Consider the following 23434-nt stretch of genomic DNA (forward strand, 5'->3'; position numbering starts at 1 on the left):
TAAAAATGTTTTTCACTCATTTGCAGTTTGTCTAGCTGTGGTCACTGGTTATCTAGTAAAAAAAAATACAATTATGTAATGTGAGCTATATTTAATTGAGTATGGCTTCACAGATTATTCAAGAAAATAGTTTATTTGTAGATACACATTACACTACATATAATAACAAGAACAAACAATAGATTGGCTTTTAATTCCTGTCTTGGGATTCAACGCATGCTCAAGGTTTCTGTGGTGGATTTGCGGTCAATAATTATTTACACATATTGGACAATATCAAGGATAGGGGGTAGTCTAGAAACTCCATAATTATGTTGAACCACAGTCAGGGTTGGAGTCACAATTCCTGTCAATTCATATTTAGTCAAGCTAAATAAATTCAAACTAGCTAATGTGAAAACCTGGTTCTTATTGGCAATAACAGGCAACCTGTGTGCTTAAACACTGGTGAACTGTCACTATAGAACAGAAACCATAATACAAACCCACACAACGCTGCATACAAAACAAGTTCACATCAAATAGCCTACAAGGTGATCAAAAGTACACACACACCAAATCAATAATGTTATCTTCTGACAATTATACTGAACAAAATGATAAACGCAACATGTAAAGTGTTGGTTCCATGTTTCATGAGCTGAAATAAAAGATCCAAACACAAAAACATTTCTAATTTTGTGCACACATTTGTTTACATCCCTGTTAGTGAGCATTTCTCCTTTGCCAAGTTAATCCAGCCACCTGACACTTGTGACATATCAAGACACTGATTAAATGGCATGATCATTACACAGGTGCACCTTGTGCTGGGGTCAATAAAAGGCCACAAAAATATTGTCAAAACAATGCCACCAATGTCTAAATTGGCATGCTGACTGCAGGAATTTACACCAGAGCTGTTGCCAAATAAGTTAATGTTCATTCCTCTACCATAAGCCGCCTCCAACATTGTTTGAAGAATTTGGCAGTACGTCCAACCGGCCTCACAACATGTAACCACGCCAGCCGAGGCCCTCCACATCCGGCTTCTTCACCTACGGGATCGTCTGAGACCAGCCACCTGGACAGCTGATGAAACTGAGAAATATTTCTGTCTGTTATAAAGCCATTTTGTGGAGAAAAACTAATTCTGATTGGCTGGGCTTGGCTCCCCAGTGGGTGGGCCTATACCCTCTCAGGCCCACCCATGGATGCGCCCCTGCCCAGTCATGTGAAAACCATAGATTAGGGCCTAATTATTTTATTTCAATTGACTGATTTCATTATATGAATTGTAACTCAGTAGTTTCGTTGAAATAGTTGCATTTATATTTTTGTTCAGTATACATACAAAAGGAGCAGCAACATTTTAGCAAAAGCTTATAGTTGGTTTTTGAGAAGTACAACTTAGAAGTACCTGAAGTAGCAAACCATAACTCAGAAAATGTGCTATGTTACTGTACATGGTTATCGTTTGTAAACTCCAGGAACGAGAATCCATGAGTTTGGAACATGCTAGCACTGCCCCATTCCCTCTCATTGTATTTGCTAAAGTAAACATCTGAATTGTGGCGGATTACAGTTTCTCCTGGCCCATAGACTACTGTCAAGGTAAGGAACCATTTGACTAATTATGTACATTTTGGTGAAACAGAGAGGATATTTTAAAAACGCAGGTTTAAAAACTGTGGGTGAAATATACCTTTAAGGGCTATTTGCATTGACCTATTACACAGTGCACCTTTAATTACGAGTAAGGGTTAAAAAATGGCAATATAAAACAAAATGGCACCCTTCATACTAAAGGTGTGGTCTTGCTTAACTAGAATAAGACTTTTCACGTTAAAATGAATCATCTCAATAAACATGTAAAAACAGGGAGTGTTGGTCTCTCTGGAATATAGGCTACTAGCGCACATTTCCCATCTCGTATGTGAAATAAATAAAAACAATTATATCTACATCCATAAGGAATCATTGATGGTGTGGTGAGACAATTGGGAAGCACCAGGTGAAATAGGCCATCCTGCATAAGAGCAAAAACAAAAACACTTCAAATTAACAATAGTGTGAAGGTAGTCCTGACAGCTGGAGGCATGGAGCAGTGGAATTGTCAAATAACATTGCTTATCTGAACATTGCTGCTCATTAACCATAGGGAATGTAAGTCCAGACATATAATTTGACAGTATCTCCAAGTCAATATTATTCTAATTCTTTCTAGTTATTTAGACACTAAGCTCTTGTGAGGTTGCTATGAAACTTATTTCCATTAGTATCCCCTGTTAGAGTTAACAGGATGAGAGAACATCTTATTTAAATGAGGTGAATGTCAGAGAAAACACTCACCTTTGGTGTGGTTTATCTTCCGGACCCAATGCTTCGATCCTCAAAGATGGTGATTTCAACCTGGGGAGGGGTTAGTTAAGGGAGCTGGGATCCAGCAAGAAATGCAAGACAGTTACACAAGAAAGGTCTAGCTATGCATCCCAAATGGCATCCTACTCCTTTTACAGTGCACTACTTTTAACCAGAGCCCAAGGAAAATATAAAGGGATTATGGTGGCATTTGGGAAGCAACCTTTGATAGTGTGAGCCTCTGGGACAGTAAAGGATACAACCCTGAGACCTCTCTCTATTGGGTCCGTAAGCAGCAGTCCCAGAGGAGCGTAGATCTTCTCATTCTGCTCCTTGATGAACCTAGCGATCTTCTTCAATACCTACAGACAAAGAAAGTAAGCCCTTTCACCAATTCATGGCTTGGCCTAAAAAAATAATAAAAGAATACACCTAATATGGCCACGTCATAAAACATAGGTTCAGTCCCAAATGACAACATATTCCCAATATAGTTTGTGCACTACTTTAGACCCTGGCCCACAGGGACTAACCCTTGGCCTGCATACTTCTATGGAGAAGACTGAGGGACCTACTTTCTCATAATGGGTCTCCATACAGAGGAAGATCGTGTAGGCGGTCATGCAGGCCAAGCAGCCCTCCAGGTAAGACTTGCCACCAATTTTCTCAGCCTCAGCATAGAGGTTGTTGAGCGTCTGCATCGTCTCCTCAAACTGTTGCCTGTCAACCTGAAAAAAAGTATGCCCATCGACCCCTCAGTAAGAGCTCTGCACGACCAAAGTCACTGAGCAATAATGGAAAAGTACACTGACTACACAAACTGAAGGAATGTATGACAATTCTATTTGAACAGCGGTCTGCTTAGTAGCTGTGTGTGTGGTCAACGGCCGGGGACAAGATGGCGGAGTGAGTGGTCGCTTTAAACTGAGCTCCTGAACTTTAAAATTGAATTCAAGCCCTAATTTGAGTTTGATGAGGATTACAGTTAAAACATTGTTGCTGTCTTTTTTGCATTTTTTTATTAGTTTGATGGTTTACTGATTCACTTTTCCACTTTATTATACGTCAAGCAAGTTCAGCCAACCCTAGCTAGCTAGTATTGTAACATTAGCGGAGATGGAAGCAGCAAAATGTAGAGGGAGTTGTCGTAAACGAGGTAGATCCTATCAACTATATGGAATATTTTGAAACTACCCCAGAAGTAACGGTACAGAGGTCGGAGGAATTAGTCTTCGGTACAGGTGTCCAAATAACCCCTTCGGCAGGCTCAACCATCCCGGCCTATCACCAATGATAACATCTTCGAGGCAATCCAGGGTTTTAAACAAGAAATTTGACGAACAAGATCGGCATAATGGCTTTGAGAGGTTTCATAAAAATACCCTCCCAGTTGCAAACGTTTCCAAAACTACAGAGTTTAATGCAGCGGGCATTAATATTACCAGATGATGCAAAACTGTTGAAAAATAAAGTTGATGCCCTGACAAAAGGGCCTTACTGTCATTGACGGCCACAAGGTGGAGCTAAGTGACTGACTGATCTTGCTTTACGAGTTGGCCTGCTTATACAGTAGTAGGCTAATGAAACCATATACCGTTTCAACTGGTAAGTATATTCATGCAATCGTTTATCTGAACACCGCATATATGAGATATTGCATAGGGCCATACATATAGGTAAGTATTTATGGTTATTACATACTGCCAAAATTTTTTTAACAGCTATTAGTAAAGTCTTAATTGAGTTGAAAAACAAATATTTTACAGATATAATCATCTCCAAAAATGTTAATGTTGCTCTTGATGCTCCTTTCTGATATTTGGCATTCACAGAATCAAACTTAAAAACAATTTTCTTGGTTCAACTCTACAACTAGCGACAGACAATTAAAATCTAGAATTGATTGTTGGTTGCTATCTTCCAATCTTATGAATCTTATATTTCATCAGCTCCTCTGACACACCATTGTTCCATTATTCTTTCCTTTTGATAATGACAAGATATTTACTAAAGCATACTGGAAATGTAACCCTTTTCTTTTAAAGAAAAGTCATTTTGTTTATAGACTAAAACTCTTATCAGAGAGACCTGCCTCTATTATGCTCTCTCTTCTACTAACAAATGGGAAATGATTACATTCAGAATTTGATGTCATGCCATCACTACTGGTAAAATGCTAGCTTAGAAAAGATTATACAAGCAGATGGATATTATTGTTGTTATTAACAGGTTGAGCAATAAACTTGATTTAAATCAAGATGAAAAGCATAGCTTGCTAAATGCCCATGTGAACGACATATACAACGATAAGGCACAGGGTGCCTTCATCCGTTCAAAGGCCAAATGGATTGAAAAAGGTGAAAAAAAACATCTTATTTCTTTAATTTGGAGAACAGTAGGCAGACTAGGCATAGTATTACATCCATTTATGTAAGTGACAATATATCTGATGATCTTGAAGTGATTAATAAGAAAAATACTCTTTCTACAGTTCACCATATCAATCACATCTTTCAGAAGGCGACTTGGATTCCTTTTTTGATTCAGTTAATAACTCTATTTAGCCTATAGAAAGGTTTAAGAAATGATGTGATTCTGATATAGATATTACTGGAGTTGGACCAAGCCATTAAACAAATGCCTATAGGTAAATCTCCTGGACCGGATAGCCTGACTCCCAGCTACATTTTTGGCCTGATATTAGAGAGTTATTGCTTTGTCTACAAAGTGGGTATTGCTAATGCTATCTTACCTCCTTCGAGACAGGGACTAAGAGTTCTTATACCCAAACCAAAGAAGGACTCTTTACCTGGACAATTGGAGACTTAGTCAGTTGCCAACAACGTGATGGAAGTTACTAGCCCATGTCTATGCCAAAAAAACAGAAAAAAGGCCTTGATGATATAAAAATCAGTGAACCTCAAATCAGCCTTCATTAAAGGAAGGAGTATCCATAACCATATACGATTGGTTTTAGATTTGATGATGGCTTTATATTGTTTTTAGATAATTTAAAAAAAAAGCTTTTGACACTTTAGAACACAACTTATTTTATTTAGAACTCTCTACTTTTGGGTTTGGGGAGAATCTCTGTAAAGTGATAAAGGTGATATTAGCAGTTCGGTGGGTATGAGTAATGGCACATCCCCTTGTTTCTCTATTGCCAGAAGAATTAGACAGGGTTGCTCAATATCCCATCTTATATATTTTAGCCACAGATTTACTAGCTGTTTTTCTTAACAAATCTGAGAATTTAAAAAGGGTTATTTTTGGTAAATATATAAATATCAGTCAATTTGCAGATGACACTGCTCTTTTCCTAAAGGATAGAGTGGCTATTCCCTTGGCTATTGACAGAATCAAGAAACGTTCTATGGCCTTTGGTTTGACAAGGGTATTCATGTTGAATGTGATTTGGTAGACAACAACTGGGGAGTTTTGCAGTTTGAGTTTGTTGGTAAATTTCAGGTTAATATTACTCAGAGAGAAAATATGAAGGTTTGCAAAGCAATCCCACTTAATTTACTTGGACTTATTAAGAACACTTATATTAATGAGGTTGTTCCCTCTTTTACAAGTTTTCAAAATAATAACTTGAATCTTATGGATTTAAAAAATCCAACAATAAGTGGATACAATTGGGAGTTAATTAGGTAATTTTTGGTGATTATAATTCAATATATTGCTATGGAAGTAACCTCATGCTATGGTCAAAAGTTAAAGAACCTCCTTTTAAAATATTTCCTTTGCATTATGCTTATCCTTGCAATTCCGATCATAACTATTTTATTAATATTATTATTCTTGTGGCCAAATAACATATTCACAAATGTAAATGGGCTGAAACATCCCTTATTTTGTAAAAAAAAAAAAAAAAATCCCATTTAACTGCTACAGTTTTATAAATCCCTCAAAGTTGTGAAACTTAAACATTATTAGAAGTCATGTCTCTAAATGTCTGTTAATGTCTCATTGCCTTGTCACATATTAATGATGTCCTGAAATATAATTTTTTTTTTTGGGGGGGGGGTTCCTGTATTCACAGGAATGTCCCTGTATTGATGCGTAATATTGTTAGTGTTGCAATTTAAAATAAACATTATATATATATATATATATAAAATAAATCAATTTTAAAGAACGTAAAAAGTGTGTATGGTCTCATACCCTAGACTCCAGCTCAGAGGGGAACTTGGTCTGGAACCTGCAGATTGTACCCGAGTTGTAGTCCCTCTGGACATACACTTTGGAGGCGACGGCTGCTTGATGTTGTAGGTCCTGCAAGTTGTGCGCCTGAAAGCATGAATTGAATAAATATCATGGGATCATGTGTCCATCATTAGCCTAGTTAAGTTAACCTTAAAAGCTATCTAGCTAGCTACACAGAAGGCTCAGTCTGGACATTGGGCTAGCTAACGTTAGCCATATTTGTTGACAACATCTTGTTTGGCTAGTAAACCAAGCACCACAGTACAGGCAGCCACCAAATTGTGAAATGTATATTCAATTAGTTAGACACGGCTTAGTTGTCAATGCCTAAATACAGTTCAAACGATCAATGTAATTTACCTCAGCCATAGTGGACGTTTTCCTTTCAGCTAGCTTCTTCGGGTAGTACTTCCGCACAGACTGAACGCTTCAATGAGTACGCTGCCACTCGTCTTCTTCCTTCTGTGGCGTTTTTATGGTGGTTGGCTACCAACTTTACGGTGCATTATCACCACCAAATGGACTGAAGTGTGGAACAGAGACAGTGAAGGTCTAAATCCTACCCAATATTATCATTTATTTTTCCTTTATTTAACTAGGCAAGTCAGTTAAGAACAAATTCTTATTTTCAATGACGGCCTAGAAACAGTGGGTTAACTGCCTTGTTCAGGGGCAGAAGGACAGATTTTTACCTTTGAAAACTCGCAACCTTTCGGTTCTCCCTAAGGAAATGAAATGCTCCATCCCCTGAAGATTTCTGAAGCAGTTATCTTAATCCTGGCTCGTTGACCCCATTACTCCTCAAATATAATAATTGCTCCCTTTCCCTCCCATATTTCTGAAACTGAAATAGAACATGTTCCACTGTCTCCATCTTCTGATAATGATCACACCTCCCAGTTTGATATGTTCACTGTTCTTATTAGCCCCTTGGCTTCTGCTTTACTGATTGACAATTCCATCTCAACATTAGGATGTTTAAGAGCCTGCTTGGGGATAACATCCACCTCCTTCCACTCTACTCCCACGTGAGCTGGCACCCAGAGGAACATCACAAATACCACCATCCGTTTCACCCTATACATGCACTGCACAATACATCCGGTCTGCTGAGACAAATTATTTAAAACTCATCAATGCAGCACAGACGACCAAGCCAACTACTACTCGGTCTGGCCTCACCTCCTCCACACACTAATATGGCCAACAACTCCATTAAGTAAACAGAGAAATTATCCATTGCTGTCACTGCCACAAACTGAGGAACACTAAAACCTACACCTGATCTTGTTTTAGGGTCCTTCGATCCATCTGCGAATATAAAGAAAGTATATTGTGTTCACTTACAACTGAATCTCCTCCTTCCTCAACATCTCTTACCCTTTCAAGCAACCCTAGATATATCACTGGCTGAGGGAGAAACCAAGGGGCTAGCAGTTCAAATAAAAGCATGATACACACATGTAGGACTGAGGTTAACTAGTCTAGTTTCTGAACTTCATTAATCCTCTGCATAATCCTTGCAATTGCAAGTCTACCCAATGGCATTTGTTTAATTTCTTTACTCATCGACATCTATATTCTTGGGTAGCTTACATATTTTCAGGAATTTTGAAAACTCGATCTTTGCTTTGTCACAGGTTACAAACCTCCCTGCCTTTCTTTCGGGTCAGGATACTCTGAACAGGTAGGGTTTGATGTTTTTCTTTTACCGCATATTGAACAGTCTGACCTGACTAGAACCTCATTCACGTGTTCCATACCAATTAGGTTGTGGCCCAAACATGACTTTACACTCAGCCACTTGGCTAAAAAATGAACACAGTGGTTTGATTTTCTGGAGGTTTTTTATTACATTCAATGATCTTCTTGAATTGGGTCAGCAACCATAAGAGTAGTGTTGGCCGCCTTCTAGTCGAATAGGCCAAAGCCCATGTCGTCGTCCGAGCCCTCCTCAGACTCCTCCTTGGCCTCCTCCTTAGCGGCGGCTGGGGCAGCGGCAGTCTCGGCCACAGCCACAGGAGCAGCAACCGCGAAGGCAGTGGGGTCAGCCAGGTAAGCCTTCACCTGGGAAAAGAGGGGGTAGAGAAGCAATGTTAACTCAAATGTAGAAATCTATGGAGATAACGTGCCAATGGATGACCTGGTGTCTGAGACCAAGCGTCCCTGCCTGCCGTGGGATGCAGACAGACAGGGATAGTAGGAGACAGGTTAATGTGTGCAGGGGGAACGACAGAGCAGTACTGAACAAGCTGCACTGTAACTTATCCTGCAGCTGGGACACTCAATTGTGGCCTAATCAAGAATCAAACTGTGGCCCCCTATCCCTATGTAGATGTTACAATCAATGATTTGACAGGCATAAGTGATGTGGTGAACATTCCTAACCTAGAGGGCAAGGTGGAACCACAACCATATTACTTATAAATTCTTTCAGACTTACAGCAACATCGTGGACTGGGCCAGCATTTGATCAGTCATCCATTTCAATATCATGTGGTCAAAATGTGGGTGGGATGCCATACCTTGTCTGCCAGGGGGAAGGAGTAGTCAGTCTCTACAGCAACAGCCAGGACTCTCTTGTAGCCGTTGATGATGGTGTGGGGGATGGAAGCCAGAGTCGGGTATCCGATCTCCAGACACACACTGGCGATGTTCCTCACACCCTGAAAGAGGACAAGTTGTGGCCAGGACAGGCATGACCGCGACTTTCAGCACTTCACTCAAGTCTGACTGTTTCAATACATATTTGCTAAATTTGTGTCTGAAACCAAGCGTCCCTGTCAGCTGTGGGATGCAGACAGACAGGGATAGTAGGAAACTAGTTGATGTGTGCAGGGGGAACGACAAGGCAGCACTGAACAAGTTGCACTGTAACTTATCCTGCTTCCTCAAACACTAAGAGAATACGTTCCTGAACTTGACAGCTAGAGTGTCGGTCCTTTTCAATGGATCATTTTCACTTGTTTTCAGAACATAAAATATTGAGACAAGACTGAGGAAGGGGAAACTAATTAAGACTTAATGGGACACAGTACTACATTTTAGTCCGTTTCATTTACTATTCAAGGCATCAATAATAATAAATAGATTTTGGGTCATGGACACAAAGTATCTTTACAAGGCAGTGTGCACGCACTTCCTCACCTCCAGGAACCTTGCGTGCAAAGCATCCTCAGTAATGTCGAGCACCTCAGGGCTATAGACACTACCGTTATCATACACCTGCTGGATGAGCAGACCGAAGGAAAAGGGCGAGATGTTCAACATGTTGAGCAGCGTGGCCTCACTGGCTCCCACCTTGTCTCCAGGCTTGATGAGCATCACATCGCTCTGTAGGGAGAAATGAAGGGATGAGACACTTCGTCTACAGTTTATTTCATTTTCCGAAACGCCCCATTGTTTTCTATAGAAGAAAACATTACAATACCAACCCTACACAAATCAGTACTTGTGTATTAGACACATGGAACACAACAAAGCCTAGCAACATGCTCAAAGTTACCTATCCAGCCAGCAACATACTTGATCAAATCAGGAAACCCTTCAAACAAATACCTCAATGTCTTCAACTGAAAAGACACACTGCCCTGGGGAGCTGAACCCAGACACAGAACATGACCTGGACCCAGTGACCGCAGTGAGACTGTGTCCTGTTCTGACTCGCCATTGTCTCATCACTGAAGAACACCTCTTATTTAGAGGATGACAATGTAATTCCACTATCCCACTAGTCTAAAGTAGAGCCCACTAAGCATAGACTGGCTGAGCTACTGCCCGAGGACTTAAGACTGCAGTCGCCTCACTTACCAGGATTTCAATGGTTCCTCTGGAGATCTTGGTGGTGATGCCCAGGGCCTGGAAGAAGGAGGTCTTCTCAGGACCAAGCCCAGTGTTCTGGGCTGGCACAGTCACATCACAGGGGGCAATAGCGCCAGCACGTGCAGCAGCTGGTACCTGAGGGACAGAGGTTTGGAGGTTAGGGGGCAATCCAGCTATGGCTCCGATTCAAACAAAAGAGTGGAGTCCATGGATACATCTCATGAGACTGAGCAAATTCAACAGGAAATTATGTTTGAGACCAAGCGTCCCTGTCAGCCGTGGGATGAAGACAGACAGGGATAGTAGGAAACTAGTTGATGTGTGCAGGGGGAACGACAGAGCAGAACTGAACAAGCTGCACTGTAACTTATCCTGCATCGTTATTTAATCTTTTAAGCAGACTCCTGAAACGGGATTCTACATCAAGGGCTATACCATTTATTACTATTTAATAATATTGTGTGTTCCAAATGGCATCCTATACCCTATATAGTGCCCTGGTCAAAAGTAGCACTATATAAAAGCAAATAGGGGGGCATGTTGGATAAACCCCCCCCCCCAAGTTGACAATTTAACCCAAAGACCTGCGGTTCCAAATCAGTGCCTGGTCAGAAAGAACATTAACCTTGTTGGCCAGCAGCATGTCCCGGATCTCAGCCAGGTCCTCCTTGGTGAAGACAAAGCCCACATTTCCTTTGATGTGGGGCAGCAACCTGTGAAGACAGCAACAATGTCAACATTGCACATAAAACCGCAAATGACACAAATGGCAAGATTGAGAAAAAGTGTCTGAGACCAAGTGTCCCTGTAAGCCGTGGGAAGCAGACAGAGCAAAATAGCAGGAAACAAGTTGTGCAGGGGGAACGACAGAGCAGAACAAGCTGCACTTTAACATACTCTGCTTTGCAAATAGCCAATCAGTGGCTAGTTAAATATATATATTTTTTAAAGGGTAGATTTAAAAAAGTTTCACCTAGCCATTCAGGTCAAAATGTGTTAGTTTAAAACGTACTTCTCCAGGGCAGGGTTGTTCTCCAGGTGGCCACGGATGGCTTTGCGCATCATGGTGTTTTTACCCATGAGCACCACAGCCTTCCCACGCAGAGAGAGACGAATGGCCTGCATCTGCTTCGAGCCCACATTGTCTGCACCCACAATGAAGCATTTGGGGTAGTCATCCAGCAGTTGCTGCAAAGAATAGCAAGTTAGTCAAACAAGCTGTTCTAAATTCAGTTTGAGGAAATGTAAACCCTCTACCATTGTATAAGCAAAATATTTATCCAGTTCACTACTGTGCACGTGTCTGAGACCAAGCATCCCTGTCGATTGTGGGATGCAGACAGACAGGGATGGTAGGAAACTAGTTGATGTTTGCAGGGGAAACAAGAGCAGTACTGCACAAGCTGCACTGTAACTTAACCTGCTTTGTCAATGGCCAATCATAAGATGGGGGTCTATACTTCCAAGCTCCATTGTTCTCAAAGTCAAGTGTTATGTCAACCTACGATGATTTTCATAAAATAGTTGGACTTCCACGTGGTCCTGTCTTCCCTCGGCATCTTTGCAGTGCTTCGAAGGATCGCTGCTACAGCTGGTTTAAAGACAGTATATTATCTAAGGAAAATAAAACAAGATTTTAGACATGCAGCAGGTTCAAAATCAATGACACCCATCAGTAACTAGTAACTAAAGCCATCTACCTGGCAGTCATTCACTCACTAGCTTCCAAGCAATAACGTTAGCTGTTTCACGGCAAAAAAAAATTTTTTAGCATATAACGTTAGCTGACATTATACCAAGAGTATACGTTATCTCTATTGTTAGTTACGACTTGTATATGTACGTGGCTTTATGATGAACCGGAATATTAGTAACAAGCTAACGTCAGCTGAAATGTAACAGAAATAATGGTGGCACATGGCGGTAATTAAAGTGCCAAGGAGGCCGCACAGACAAAATAGAATATAAACTAAGAATAACTCATAATTATGTTTCCATATTACCATAGTACTGTAGTTTATTGTAATTAAGAAATTATTTTCCCCCCAATATAGCAAAACATATTTTAACGTGTAATAAATAGTACATGAAGACTCAAGCCGGTGAAAACCCTTTACCTCGCAGTAAGGACGCGTGAAAGAAAGAGAACGAAACAGGAAGTGAAAAAATAATATACAGCACAAACAGCCAATCACAAAAACTATTACGACTACTCTGTTCCACAAACATGATTGGCCACCATCTGTGTCACTCATTTGTCGGTTGCAGACTCTGGGTGCGTTCGTTTTATGGCCCTGTCCACACCGGCGGTGCTCTACCGGTGCGGAGCCAGCACGGAACGCAGATGAATGGTGACGGGGGCTTGTCAAGATCAAAGGAAAAATAGATGACGCAAATGATAAAATTAAACTAAAAGGTCCATCCATACCCATTTGCTTATAGTGTAAGCTCTGAGCATTTAATGTGTGTGTCTTGTGTAATCGAGACAAAATCAATGACAGTGTGCGAAATAAAATGTATTTATTGGCATCCATCACATTTAATTAAAATGTATAGCCATCCCAGAAAACACGACGACGGTACATGGGGAAATAAAACAGGTGAGAGGGAATGTAAAAAAACTATTACATACAGTATGGGTGGGGGGATAATTTATCTGAAGGGAACTAAGGGGATCAAATGATTAAAGTAAAAAGGCTGACTTTCCAATAAAACGCAGAGAGTAGACTCCCCAATCAGTCAGGTTGCCCCCCACATAGGTCTGGAATTTCCGAGACTTCAGAGAGCAGAGAACTTAAGCAAGTAAATGTAGGCTAAAAGCATGAATAAATGTAGATAAAAGAAAACAATTACAATCCCTGATAACTTACAGGGTGAAAATAGTACTTTGAAGGGCCTAGAGATACATCAAAGCAAACATGCATTCAAGCCTCTCTTTAAAGGGGCCCAGTTCCATTCCAACATTTGGGCTGGTGCCTAAACTTGAGGCCATAGCTACATTCAAGAAATCTACTCTTTCCAATATTTTGAGGAACTCGTTCAACGTTGAAGTGTAACTGTCCAAGACTAGATTCAGGCACTCTGGCAGCACTTACACCGGTTAGCAGTCTGTCTCCAAAGCACGGCTATAAAAAGCTACCAGAGTAATATTTCACAGCGCTTGATACATTATTTTGCACACTAACTTGATCATTCACTGAACAATTGAGGATTTACTGTCATAGAAAGAGAGCCTGACTTAAAGTAGAGTCAAAACGAAGTACTATTAACCCTACTTCTGTTACACCTCAGTCTATACATTTCAACATTTAGAATATTACATTAGCAGCATTTCCTCAAACAGGCTACGTGAAATGTGGATTCATCATGTTCATGTCAACCCAGTTGCACTACTAGAGATACTCAAGGATACTAATGGCACAGCAAGACTGAAAGTGCTTAAAAACTCCACGTCTTCAGAGGGTTAAAGAAACCAAATCTTTCCAAACACATCAGAAATTGCATTACAGCCTGAGGGCAGACCCAAAGCGTCACCCAATAGCAACATGTAGTAATTTTACAGCAACTGCAGACTATACTGTGCTGGGAGACAACCCTCATTGTTTGCCCCTCTTTTGCTGACCCCCCCCCCCCCCCCCAAACCCAGAGGTGCATCTGAAGTCTAAAATGGCTTCCCTATTTGTCTCTTCTTCATTTACACTTCATTGTAAGCGATTGGCTGAGTGACAACAATATTAAGGTTGTATTCCAGGTGTTTGTTTTCACCTGTCCAGTACTTTCACATCAGTGCATATGGAGGAAATTCGATAAGAGGAAGCTACTAATTGTTTGAGGTGCAACCCAGAACACTGGCTGGTGCAGCAATTGTTGTTCTGCTCCATCATAACGGCTTCACCAATCCGATCGCAGCAAGGACTTGGAAGTCCACCATATACAGTGAGTTCCAAAAGTATTGGGACAGTGACACATTTGTTGTTGTTTTGGCTCTGTAGTCCATCTCTTTAAATTTGAATTGATACAATGACAGAGGCTAAAGTGCAGACTGTCAGCTTTCATTTTAGGGTTTCCTAGCATCCAATGATTATATCAAGCATGTGTGACTACAACTTTGTTGGATGCATTTGCTGATTCTTTTGGTTGTGTTTCAGATTATTTACCATACATTTCCTTTGGGCACAAAATGTAGTGTCATTTTAGAGTCACTTTTACTGTAAATAAGAATAGAATGTTTCTAAACACTTCTACATTAATGTGGATGCTACCATGATTACATTTAATCCTGAATGAATCGCAAATAATGATGAGTGAGAAAGTTAGACATACAACATTACAATAACAGGGGAGGTCAGAATTTTTTTGGGGGTTATGATATTCATGCCTCTAACTTGAGGGTGAGAATGAGAGGTAGGGGTAGAGGAGTTCATGGCCAAAGAAGACAACTTTCAAATGAAATCAGAGCAACCTTAGTTGATCATGTCATCAACCATGGGCTGACAATGCGAGAGGCTGGACAGAGAGTGCAGCCCAACTTGAGCCATTTTACTGCCGCCTGTGTCATCCGGACATTTAGACTGGAGTACAGGTATGTAACATTTCTTTCACACTATGTAGTACACCCCATGTCATAGTGTATCAGTTGGGTGACACCTGTTTACTTCATGAATGGCTGATGTCATACACTAACTGCACAAATGTCTTGTAGAATTTACTCTACTGTGGGGGAAATATCTTTAGGCTGCATTGTCCAAGCCCTATATTTTTGTTTTGTTTTTCTGAAGGACTGAGAGACGCAACCATGGTGGAGGAAGGGGCCAAATGTTCACTTAGGTACAGGAAGCTGCCATTGTAAACTTGGTTTTGGAAAATAATGAAATCAGATTACGAGAAATTCAAAGCCACATCACCCAAGACAACACCATATTCAACGAGTCAGTCTGTCCACTTTGGCTCGCATTCTCAAGCGAAACCAAATCCAAATGAAACAACTTTATAAGGCGCTGTTAGAGAGAAACTCTCAAAGAAACAAAGAGGTCAAACGAGCATATGTGGATGTAAGTACAATATTGACTGCAGTACACTACACGCAACATTGTTTCCCAGTGTACTGGATAACACCATATTGACCGCAGTACACTACACACAACATTGTTTCCCAGTGTACTGGATAACACCATATTGACTGCTTTTGTTCTTTGTTTTCAGGGAGTACTGGAAATGGATGCTCATGCAATCCCACATGAGTTCATCTTTATAGATGAGGCTGGGTTCAACCTAGTAAAGACCAGAAGAAGGGGGAGAAACATCATTGGCCAGAGTCATTATAGATGTTCCTGGCCAATGTGGTGGGAACATCACAATGTGCGCTGCCATCGCCAATACGCATGGTGTCCTCCACCGTCATGGCAACCTTGGACTATACAACACAGCCCATATTCTCACATATCCACAACATTCTCATACCACCAGAGCGTATGAATGATGCAGACCATCAAAGAACCCAGTACGTTGTAGTATGGGACAACGTGAGCTTTCATTGTGCAGCCCCAGTCCAAAACTGGCTTGCTGACCACCCACCATTTCTCGTGCAATACCTCCCACCATACTCACCATTTCTGAACCCCATAGAAGAGTTATTTTCGGCATGGCGGTGGAAGGTATACGACCGGCAGCCCTTTGTGCACATGCCTCTTGTGCAGGCTATGGAAGAGGCATGTGATGAGATTGATGTGGGTGCGAATCAGGGATGGATAAGGCACTCTAGGCGCTTCTTCCCTCGATGTCTGGCAAGGGAAGATATTGCCTGTGATGTGGATGAGGCGTTGTGGCCAGACCCAGCTGTGCGGCAAGATGCTGCCTAATTATTTTTCTTGCCTTTTTTTCCTATATATTTTATCTGCAATTTTCTTTTTCAGTTTACTGTTTTTTTGTGAGCATATTTTTGTTCAGTCCAATGTAAATATATCTGCTGTGCATATGTTGCACTGACTTGTTTGGTAAAAAATAAAATGTTTCAACAGCATGTGTGTGTATCTGAATAATTTTCTACAATTTGAACTATTATAGTATTATGGCAAAGCAAACTAAAGATGAGTGCTTTTCATTATGCCCAACAGTGTGTAGTTGGTTAGGCAAAAATCTGGTAATATGAATGAAGTGTGTTTGATTTTGGTTGCGTGAATTGTGTTAAGTATTTTGATAAAACCAGCCTAGTTTGCAAAAATGTGTTTTAGCAATTGGTAAAAACTAGTGTAGAAGTGTTTAGAAACATTCTATTCTTATTTACAATTAAAGTGACTCAAATGACATATTATTGCGTGCTAGGAGAAGGGGACCAAATATAAAACTTGACTTCTTTAATACACAAGTAAATTTGTTCCGATACTGTCGGTCCTCTATGAACAGAAAGTGGTGTAATTTCGAAATGGTTCACCCGATATGGATGAAAATACCCTCAAATTAAAGCTGACAGTCTGCACTTTAACCTCAGTCATTGTAGCAAAGAGCTGAAATACAGAGCTAAAACAACACATGTGTCACTGTCCCAATGCTTTGAGCTCACTGTAACTCAATTGCATAAAACATTTGGCATTAGCACAAATATCTTCATTCTTTCAAAGGGTTCAGAAATTAAAATGAAATGTATGTGTATATACCCTTAAAAATGATTTAGCATAAAAATATAAGCAACATGTGTAAAGATAAAATCTCTTCTTCAATGACGCAAATATGAAACACTACTAGGTCACTTGAAAACAAATCAGTATATCAACTACCAACAAAAACAAGCGCTCAAACCTGCCCCATTGCAGTTATTTGAGATCAGGTTACAAAGAGATCTAGGTGCCATTATTGACTGGTTGGGTAGGTTACTTTTTAAATGTAATCCATTAAGATACTTAGTTACCTGTCCAAAATTCAAATCAGTAATGTAAATTTTGGATTACCCAAACTCCGTAACGTAATCTGATTAGAATTACTTTCCCCTTAAATGTCCAACGCAGCTGTTTTCAATTAAAATGGTCAAAAATAAACCAAAATTTCTTCTTAGCAAAGAGCAATTTGTCAAGCAAGAATTTTGGAAGGACTGTTTGGGAGGGGAAAGTGATGTTTGGAACTCTTATTGGTCTATTAACTCATTTACCATCTGTTTTTCAAACAGCTCTTACCCTAAAAAGACATCACAGTATTATTCCAACCTCAGTGTGGAAAAATATATATTAAAAAAATAAAATCACAATTGACTGCACTGGACCTTTAAGAGGCATTAGAATAAGAAAAAAAAAGATCAATCAAATGCATCTGGTGCGTCATCATAGTGGTCTCAGACTCACTCAGGTGAAACTAGCTTAAATGTCTTTTTTCAATGCTGAATTGAATGTCATCAAGAAAACAAGATGTCTTAAGGTATTTTTTTCCCTGCAAACATCCTTTCTGAATTGAAAGTAAAGCAAGAAGTAATCTAGTTTTTCAAAATTATCTGTAATCTGATTACAATAGTTTTACTGGTAATGCAACTTGAGTTCTTTTGTAATCAGATTACACGTAACCAGTTCCTACCCAATCCTGATAGGCCCGCGCCCCAAATGGCACCTTAATACCTATATAGTGCACTTCTTTTGAAAAGCACTACACTTTATAGGGAATAGGGTGCCATTTGGTAATCAGACCAGGTACTGACTCCAGATCAATGTGTGTCCAGACTACCATGTGACTGAGGACATCACAGGAATCCAGGGTTGTTCGCAAAAGGTTTTGGGGATGGCATGCCTCTCCAGTCCATAAGAAATTGCCCTGTTGCCTGAAACCCAACTGAGTGTGTGTGTATGTATATACAGTTGAAGTCGGAAGTTTACATCCACTTAGGTTGGAGTCATTAAAAGTAATTTTTCAACCTCTCCACAAATTTCTTGTTAACTATAGTTTTGGCAAGTCGGTTAGGGCATCTACTTTGTGCATGACAAGTAATTTTTCCAACAACAGATCATTTCACTTAAAATTCAATGTATCACAATTCCAGTGGGTCAGAAGTTGACATACACTGAGTTGACTGTGCCTTTAAACAGCTTGGAAAATTCCAGAAAATTATGTCATGGCTTCAAAAGCTTCTGATTGGCTAATTGAAGGCCTACCTTCAAACTCAGTGCCTCTTTGCTTGACATCATGCAAAAATCAAAAGAAACCAGCCAAGACCTCAGATTTTTTTTTTTGTAGATGTCCACAAGTCTGGTTCATCCTTGGGAGCAATTTCCAAATGCCTGAAGGTACCACGTCCAACTGTACAAACAATAGTGCTCATGTATAAACACCATGGGACCACGCAACCGTCATACCGCTCAGGAAGGAGACATGTTCTGTCTCCTAGAGATGAAGGTACTTTGGTGCGAAAAGTGCAAATCAATCCCAGAACAACAGCAAAGGACCCTGTGAAGATGCTGGAGGAAACAGGTACAAAATGATCTATTTCCACAGTAAAACGACTCCTATTTCGTCATAACCTGAAAGGCTGCTCAGCAAGGAAGAAGCCACTGCTCCAAAACCGCCGTAAAAAAGCCAGACTACGGTTTGCAACTGCACATGGGGACAAGGATTGTACTTTTTGGAGAAATGTCCTCTGGTCTGATGAAACAAAAATAGACCTGTTTGGCCATAATGACCATTGTTATGTTTGGAGGAAATAGGGGGCGGCTTGCAAGCTGAAGAACACCATCCCAACCGTAAAGCACTGGAGTGGCAGTATCATGTTGTGGGGGTGCTTTGCTGCAGGAGGGACTGGTGCACTTCACAAAATAGATGGCATCATGGAGACTTGTGTGGATTGTGTGGATATATTGAAGTAACATCTCAAGAAATCAGTCAGGAAGTTAAAGTTTGGTCGCAAACGGATCTTCCAAATGGACAATGACCCCAAGCATACTTCCAAAGTTGTGGCAAAAAGGCTTAAGGACAACAAAGTCAAGGTATTGGAGTGGTCATCACAAAGCCCTAACCTCAATCCCCAAAAAACATTTGTGGTCAGAACTGAAAAAGTGTGAGCGAGCAAGGAGGCCTACAAACCTGACTCAGATACACCAGCTCTGTCAGGAGGAATGGCCAAAATTTACCCAACTTATTGTGGGAAGCTTGAGGGAGGCTACCTGAAACTTTTGACCCAAGTCAAACAATTTAAAGGCAATGCTACCAAATACACTCAATTAGTATGTAAACTTCTGACCCACTGAGAATGTGATGAAAGAAATAAAAGCTGAAATAAATAATTCTCTGATATTATTCTGACATTTCACATTCTTAAAATAAAGTGGTGATCCTAACTGACCTAAGACAGGGAATATTTACTCGGAGTTAATGTCAGGACTTGTGTATGTAAACTTCAACCTACCTACCATACCATACCATACCATACCATACATACATACATACATACATAGAACTGGCTCTTTGCATATCAGTGTGAGCTAAAGAGTGACAACACTACGCAATGTCACTAAACCAAATTTTGCTAAAATGTTGTGATTGTATTAGCAATTGGCAGCAAATACATTAAAAGGACCAAGCCTATCTGTATTACTTTGTCTTTAAGTAACTGAGGGAAAACACATTGTCAGTAGCTAAATTTACAGCAAAACATTGCACCAAGAAATGTACTCCCCATTCACTCAGAATTAATTCATTTTAAAACTTGGCTAAATGTGTGGACGAATACAGTAGCAAATAAAAAAGGTAAAATGCACACAATTAACATGTTCTGTTTCAAATAAACATGCTCCAGTATTTTCCTCATAGAAAGAAAAACTAGCCTGGTTACCCCAGACTGAAGAATACTGTGCTCAGTTTGGTTGCCAAGCTAAGAGATGTCTCCCTACCCAAAGCTAATGGAAAGTGAGGGATGAGCATGGTTCCTCCAAAATAAAAAGGAGGTGCGGTACCCAAAATGACCCAAACCCCCAACCTCTGTACACCTAAAGGGTAAGACAATATTCAAATGTACGTCCTTTTGAAATCAGATTCACATGAATGAGAATTGATATGAGAATCAGTGAAGCAAAGACTGAAGTACTGAAATTAGAAAGTGAGAATCCATAGCACAAAAAGAGCAGTAGTCTTGAGTGTGTGTGCACGCCTCTTAAAACAATGTGTTTGTACAAAATAAGACACACTTCAGGTAAACAAAAAATGAAATCTGTTGCTGAGCAGTCCTCGTAAGTATATGAAAGTTTCCATAGGAAAAGTGTACAAAAATAGGACACTGATATCTTGGCCATACCAGGCTGTAAAATGTCCCCATGAGGGTTGCAGAGAGGGATCTATGATTGAGTTGAGAATGAGCACCAAGTGTTTAAACTGGTCTTAGAGCAGTGAAGAGAAAGGAAGGAGGGAGAGACCAGAAAGCTTTTCCTCTTCTCGAGTTAAAAATCTGTCTTGTGTGTGTTTTAGATCAAGAGACAGTTTATAGGCATGTATTTGCAATTGCACAGACAGTGTTTTGCAACTACAAAAATATATTTTGGAATGATCACTCCAACTCCTCCAAATAGGCACCTGTAGGGAGAGCTGTGGTGTTTAATGGCCACGCTTATCTCAGCTACATGCACAGTAAGGAACAACCCTGCTTCCTCATCATAGCCACTGACGGCCTTCTATCCCAATCTACACCTTTAGAAAAACACACTCACACGGTGGCCCGATTCTCTTCTTTTTCTCTGGAGCGTGCACCTGCGCACTCCTTCCCACACATTTAAAAAGCATTGGATTGGTATAGGACTGGGCTGGAGTTTCCACCATATTTCTCACACCTGTCATTTCCTTTTAAATTCATGAAGGGAAGTGAGCAAGTGCACACGTAGGGCAGAACAGCAGAGATTTGGAACACAGAACGCGCACACAGCTACACACACGCACAAGCGCGTACACACACAAACAGGCTGGGGGAGGCTAGCTTCCTAGCTGAAGAGCTTGATGAAGCAGCCCTGGCAGTAGGGCTTGTCATTCTGCTCTTTGAAGGTGCCCTTGTTGAGCTGCTTGAGGCAGAAGGCACAGACAAAGTGCTCAGGGTGGAACTTCTTGGCCATTGCTGTGATGCAGCGGCCTGTGATGGGCTTTTGGCAGCCCGAGCAGAGGGACCCGCGGCGCTCATGGTAGTGGCCCTCGCAGTAGGGCTGGCCCTCGTGCTCAAAGAAGCTCCCATTTACAAAGGGGGTGAAGCACTCCTGTAATGCATAGAGGTGGGAAGAAAAGGGAAGGAGGCAATCAAGGCTTTCTATACTGTTTTTGGAAATACCTAAAGAACTGTATAATAGGTAGAATCTGCCCACACCCAAAACCGATTGGTGAAGGTGCTGGAGGATTTTTATTTTTTTATCTGTTTCAAGAACTATATGAAAGCTACTGTATGTCTCACCATATGTAAATGAAGGATAATAAGCTTAGAATAGCACCACAGCCCACACCCACTTACCCTGCAGACAAAACACTCAGGGTGCCAGAGGGAGTTGAGGGCTGATATGTAGTTCTCCAGGATGGCGCGGGTACAGCCTCCACACTTGGGCGCAAACATGTCAAAGTAGTCCTTCCGACAATATGCCTTCCCATCCTTCTCATGGAAGCCTGTAGGGGGGAGCAGAGAAAGACACTGCCTTAAGACGACAGAGCGAGAGGAGAGGGCAGAGAGAAAGGAAAAAAAGAGGGGAAGAGAAGCGAGACAGAGAGAGAAGAATAGAGAAGGGAGAAAGATAAAGGGAGAGATAAAGGGGGGTAGCTTACCCTCTGGGCCAAAGAAAGCTCCACACTGAGCACAGAAGAAGTGTTCCGGATGCCAGTTCCTGTCCAGTGCCGTCACCACTTTCTGTAGGGGACAAATGTAGTTAGCATATTGAATTTAAAGTATCATATTTTTAAGTATTTTGCCCATTTTATCTATAGCCAGCAGATGGCAGCACTGCTGAGGACAGAGTAGCATAGGGCCGTGTGTTCTAGTGAGGACAGAGTAGCATGTCAGAAGAGAGAGGGAGACCGTAATAGAAAGAAAGGGGAGTGATATGAATAAACCACACAGGACCAATGAGGAAGCTTGTCGCCACTGTGAATCATCTGGCCTATCCTGAGGTGAAAGTTCAGTCGCTCTCTTCTTCCCTGTTTCTGCTGTGGTGCCTCACCCCAGGCAGTGTGTGTGTGAGCATGCTTGCTTGCATGTGTATTCATGTGTGCAGTGTGTCAGCGCAAGGAAATGAGTGAGTGTTGATGTGTGGAGTGAGACAGGACACACTAATGAAAAACAGAGATGGTGTGTGGAAAGTTGGCTCAACGATGGTCTGTGGGATTCAGAGTGGCATCGTGTGTGTGTAATACTTAAGTCCAGTATCAGTCCGTTGCAGTAGTAACAGCAGCAGTGGGGTGTTTGCGTGCATTCGTTTGTGTGTGTAATACTAACGTCCAGGATAGGTCCGTTACAGTAGTGGCAGCGTGGGGAGAACAGGTTGTGGTAATCCTTCTCACAGTAAGGTGCTCCGTCCCGCTCAAAGAAGTTCCTGGAGCCGATCTCCTCCTGACAGTGGGTACACACAAAGTGCTCTGGGTGCCATGTGCGCCCCATGGCAGTCACCACCTGGGCACAGGGAGGAGAGGGCAAGACAGACACTTACAATATAATCTAGCAGCCCCAACCTGAATTGAATTACTGGACTTAGTGAATCTGCGCTTGTATTAATAAACTGTCTAGTAGGAGTGTTGATCTAGGATCAGGTCCCCCCCATCCATGTAATATTAATCATTATGTTCCAAAGGGAAACACTGATCCTAGATCAGCACTCTTACTTTGAGAGTTTTTATGAGTATGGGCCCAGGGTTGAATCCTAACCCGAGATGTGTGTATGACCTGACCTCAGGTTCCCATGCCAATGTCCCATTGACATCAATGCATGATTGATTTACATCGGCTAACAGTGTTTCTCTCCAGTTCAGACTCAGCTCTGTGTGGAACAATTACCTTTCTATGGTGGCAGTACTTAACTTAATTTCCATAAGGAGCTAAAAATGTATTATATTGGAAACCATGAAAGCTATATAGGCA

General features: G+C 41.0%; 3 protein-coding genes and 4 non-coding genes across 9 annotated transcripts in view; all 7 read right to left on the reverse strand.

Moving 5' to 3' along the window:
- Positions 1-76: 76 nt before the first annotated feature.
- On the reverse strand, positions 77-7015 carry LOC139413660 (golgin subfamily A member 7-like). 2 transcript variants are annotated; one of them, XM_071161295.1, is made up of 6 exons: positions 6910-7015; positions 6508-6633; positions 2916-3068; positions 2601-2702; positions 2332-2391; positions 77-2008 (listed from the first exon to the last, which is right to left on the reverse strand). In XM_071161295.1, exons 1-5 carry the CDS (start codon positions 6916-6918, stop codon positions 2344-2346), a joined length of 438 nt encoding a protein of 145 aa, XP_071017396.1. In that variant the 5' UTR covers positions 6919-7015; the 3' UTR covers positions 77-2008; positions 2332-2343. The 2 variants fall into 2 exon arrangements, with proteins under 2 accessions (XP_071017396.1, XP_071017397.1); XM_071161296.1 differs by having other exon boundaries at positions 77-1080; positions 6910-7004.
- Positions 7016-8377: 1362 nt separating this feature from the next.
- On the reverse strand, positions 8378-12512 carry LOC139413664 (large ribosomal subunit protein uL10). Its single transcript, XM_071161300.1, has 8 exons — positions 12489-12512; positions 11877-11985; positions 11384-11559; positions 10997-11084; positions 10360-10506; positions 9697-9882; positions 9075-9215; positions 8378-8616 (listed from the first exon to the last, which is right to left on the reverse strand). The coding sequence occupies exons 2-8, from the start codon at positions 11928-11930 to the stop codon at positions 8461-8463; spliced, it is 948 nt and encodes a 315-aa protein (XP_071017401.1). The 5' UTR covers positions 11931-11985; positions 12489-12512; the 3' UTR covers positions 8378-8460.
- LOC139414519 (small nucleolar RNA SNORA63) lies at positions 8696-8824 on the reverse strand. Its single transcript, XR_011634896.1, has one exon. It is a non-coding gene; the product is annotated as a small nucleolar RNA SNORA63 (small nucleolar RNA).
- Positions 9310-9438, reverse strand: LOC139414518 (small nucleolar RNA SNORA63). The gene has a single exon (XR_011634895.1). It is a non-coding gene; the product is annotated as a small nucleolar RNA SNORA63 (small nucleolar RNA).
- LOC139414516 (small nucleolar RNA SNORD15) lies at positions 10093-10235 on the reverse strand. The gene has a single exon (XR_011634893.1). It is a non-coding gene; the product is annotated as a small nucleolar RNA SNORD15 (small nucleolar RNA).
- LOC139414517 (small nucleolar RNA SNORA63) lies at positions 10621-10749 on the reverse strand. The gene has a single exon (XR_011634894.1). It is a non-coding gene; the product is annotated as a small nucleolar RNA SNORA63 (small nucleolar RNA).
- Positions 12513-16258: 3746 nt separating the features above from the next.
- The window catches only part of LOC139413661 (paxillin-like), a 57180-nt gene continuing 50004 nt past the window's right edge, over positions 16259-23434 (reverse strand). For both annotated transcript variants that reach the window (XM_071161297.1, XM_071161298.1), the window contains exons 8-11: positions 22796-22969; positions 22129-22210; positions 21824-21972; positions 16259-21575 (exon numbers count right to left, since the gene is read on the reverse strand). In XM_071161297.1, the coding sequence (XP_071017398.1) occupies positions 21309-21575; positions 21824-21972; positions 22129-22210; positions 22796-22969 (672 nt within the window). In that variant the 3' untranslated portion in view covers positions 16259-21308. The remainder of the gene's footprint in view (positions 21576-21823; positions 21973-22128; positions 22211-22795; positions 22970-23434) is intronic.

The sequence above is a fragment of the Oncorhynchus clarkii genome, chromosome 7 (genome assembly GCF_045791955.1).
Source record: "Oncorhynchus clarkii lewisi isolate Uvic-CL-2024 chromosome 7, UVic_Ocla_1.0, whole genome shotgun sequence".
NCBI lineage: Eukaryota > Metazoa > Chordata > Actinopteri > Salmoniformes > Salmonidae > Oncorhynchus > Oncorhynchus clarkii.

Coding starts and splice junctions, on each gene's coding strand:
- LOC139413664 (XM_071161300.1), bottom strand. CDS start 11,930: ATGCCGAGGGAAGACAGGACCACGTGGAAGTCCAACTATTTTATGAAA. Junction 11,085..11,383: donor AACAACCCTGCCCTGGAGAA/GTACGTTTTAAA, acceptor CTGTCTTCACAG/GTTGCTGCCCCACATCAAAG. Junction 9,883..10,359: donor GAGGAACCATTGAAATCCTG/GTAAGTGAGGCG, acceptor TTCTCCCTACAG/AGCGATGTGATGCTCATCAA.
- LOC139413660 (XM_071161295.1), bottom strand. Junction 3,069..6,507: donor CCTCTGAGCTGGAGTCTAGG/GTATGAGACCAT, acceptor ACTTTTTTTCAG/GTTGACAGGCAACAGTTTGA. Junction 2,392..2,600: donor TAGAGAGAGGTCTCAGGGTT/GTATCCTTTACT, acceptor ACCCCTCCCCAG/GTTGAAATCACCATCTTTGA.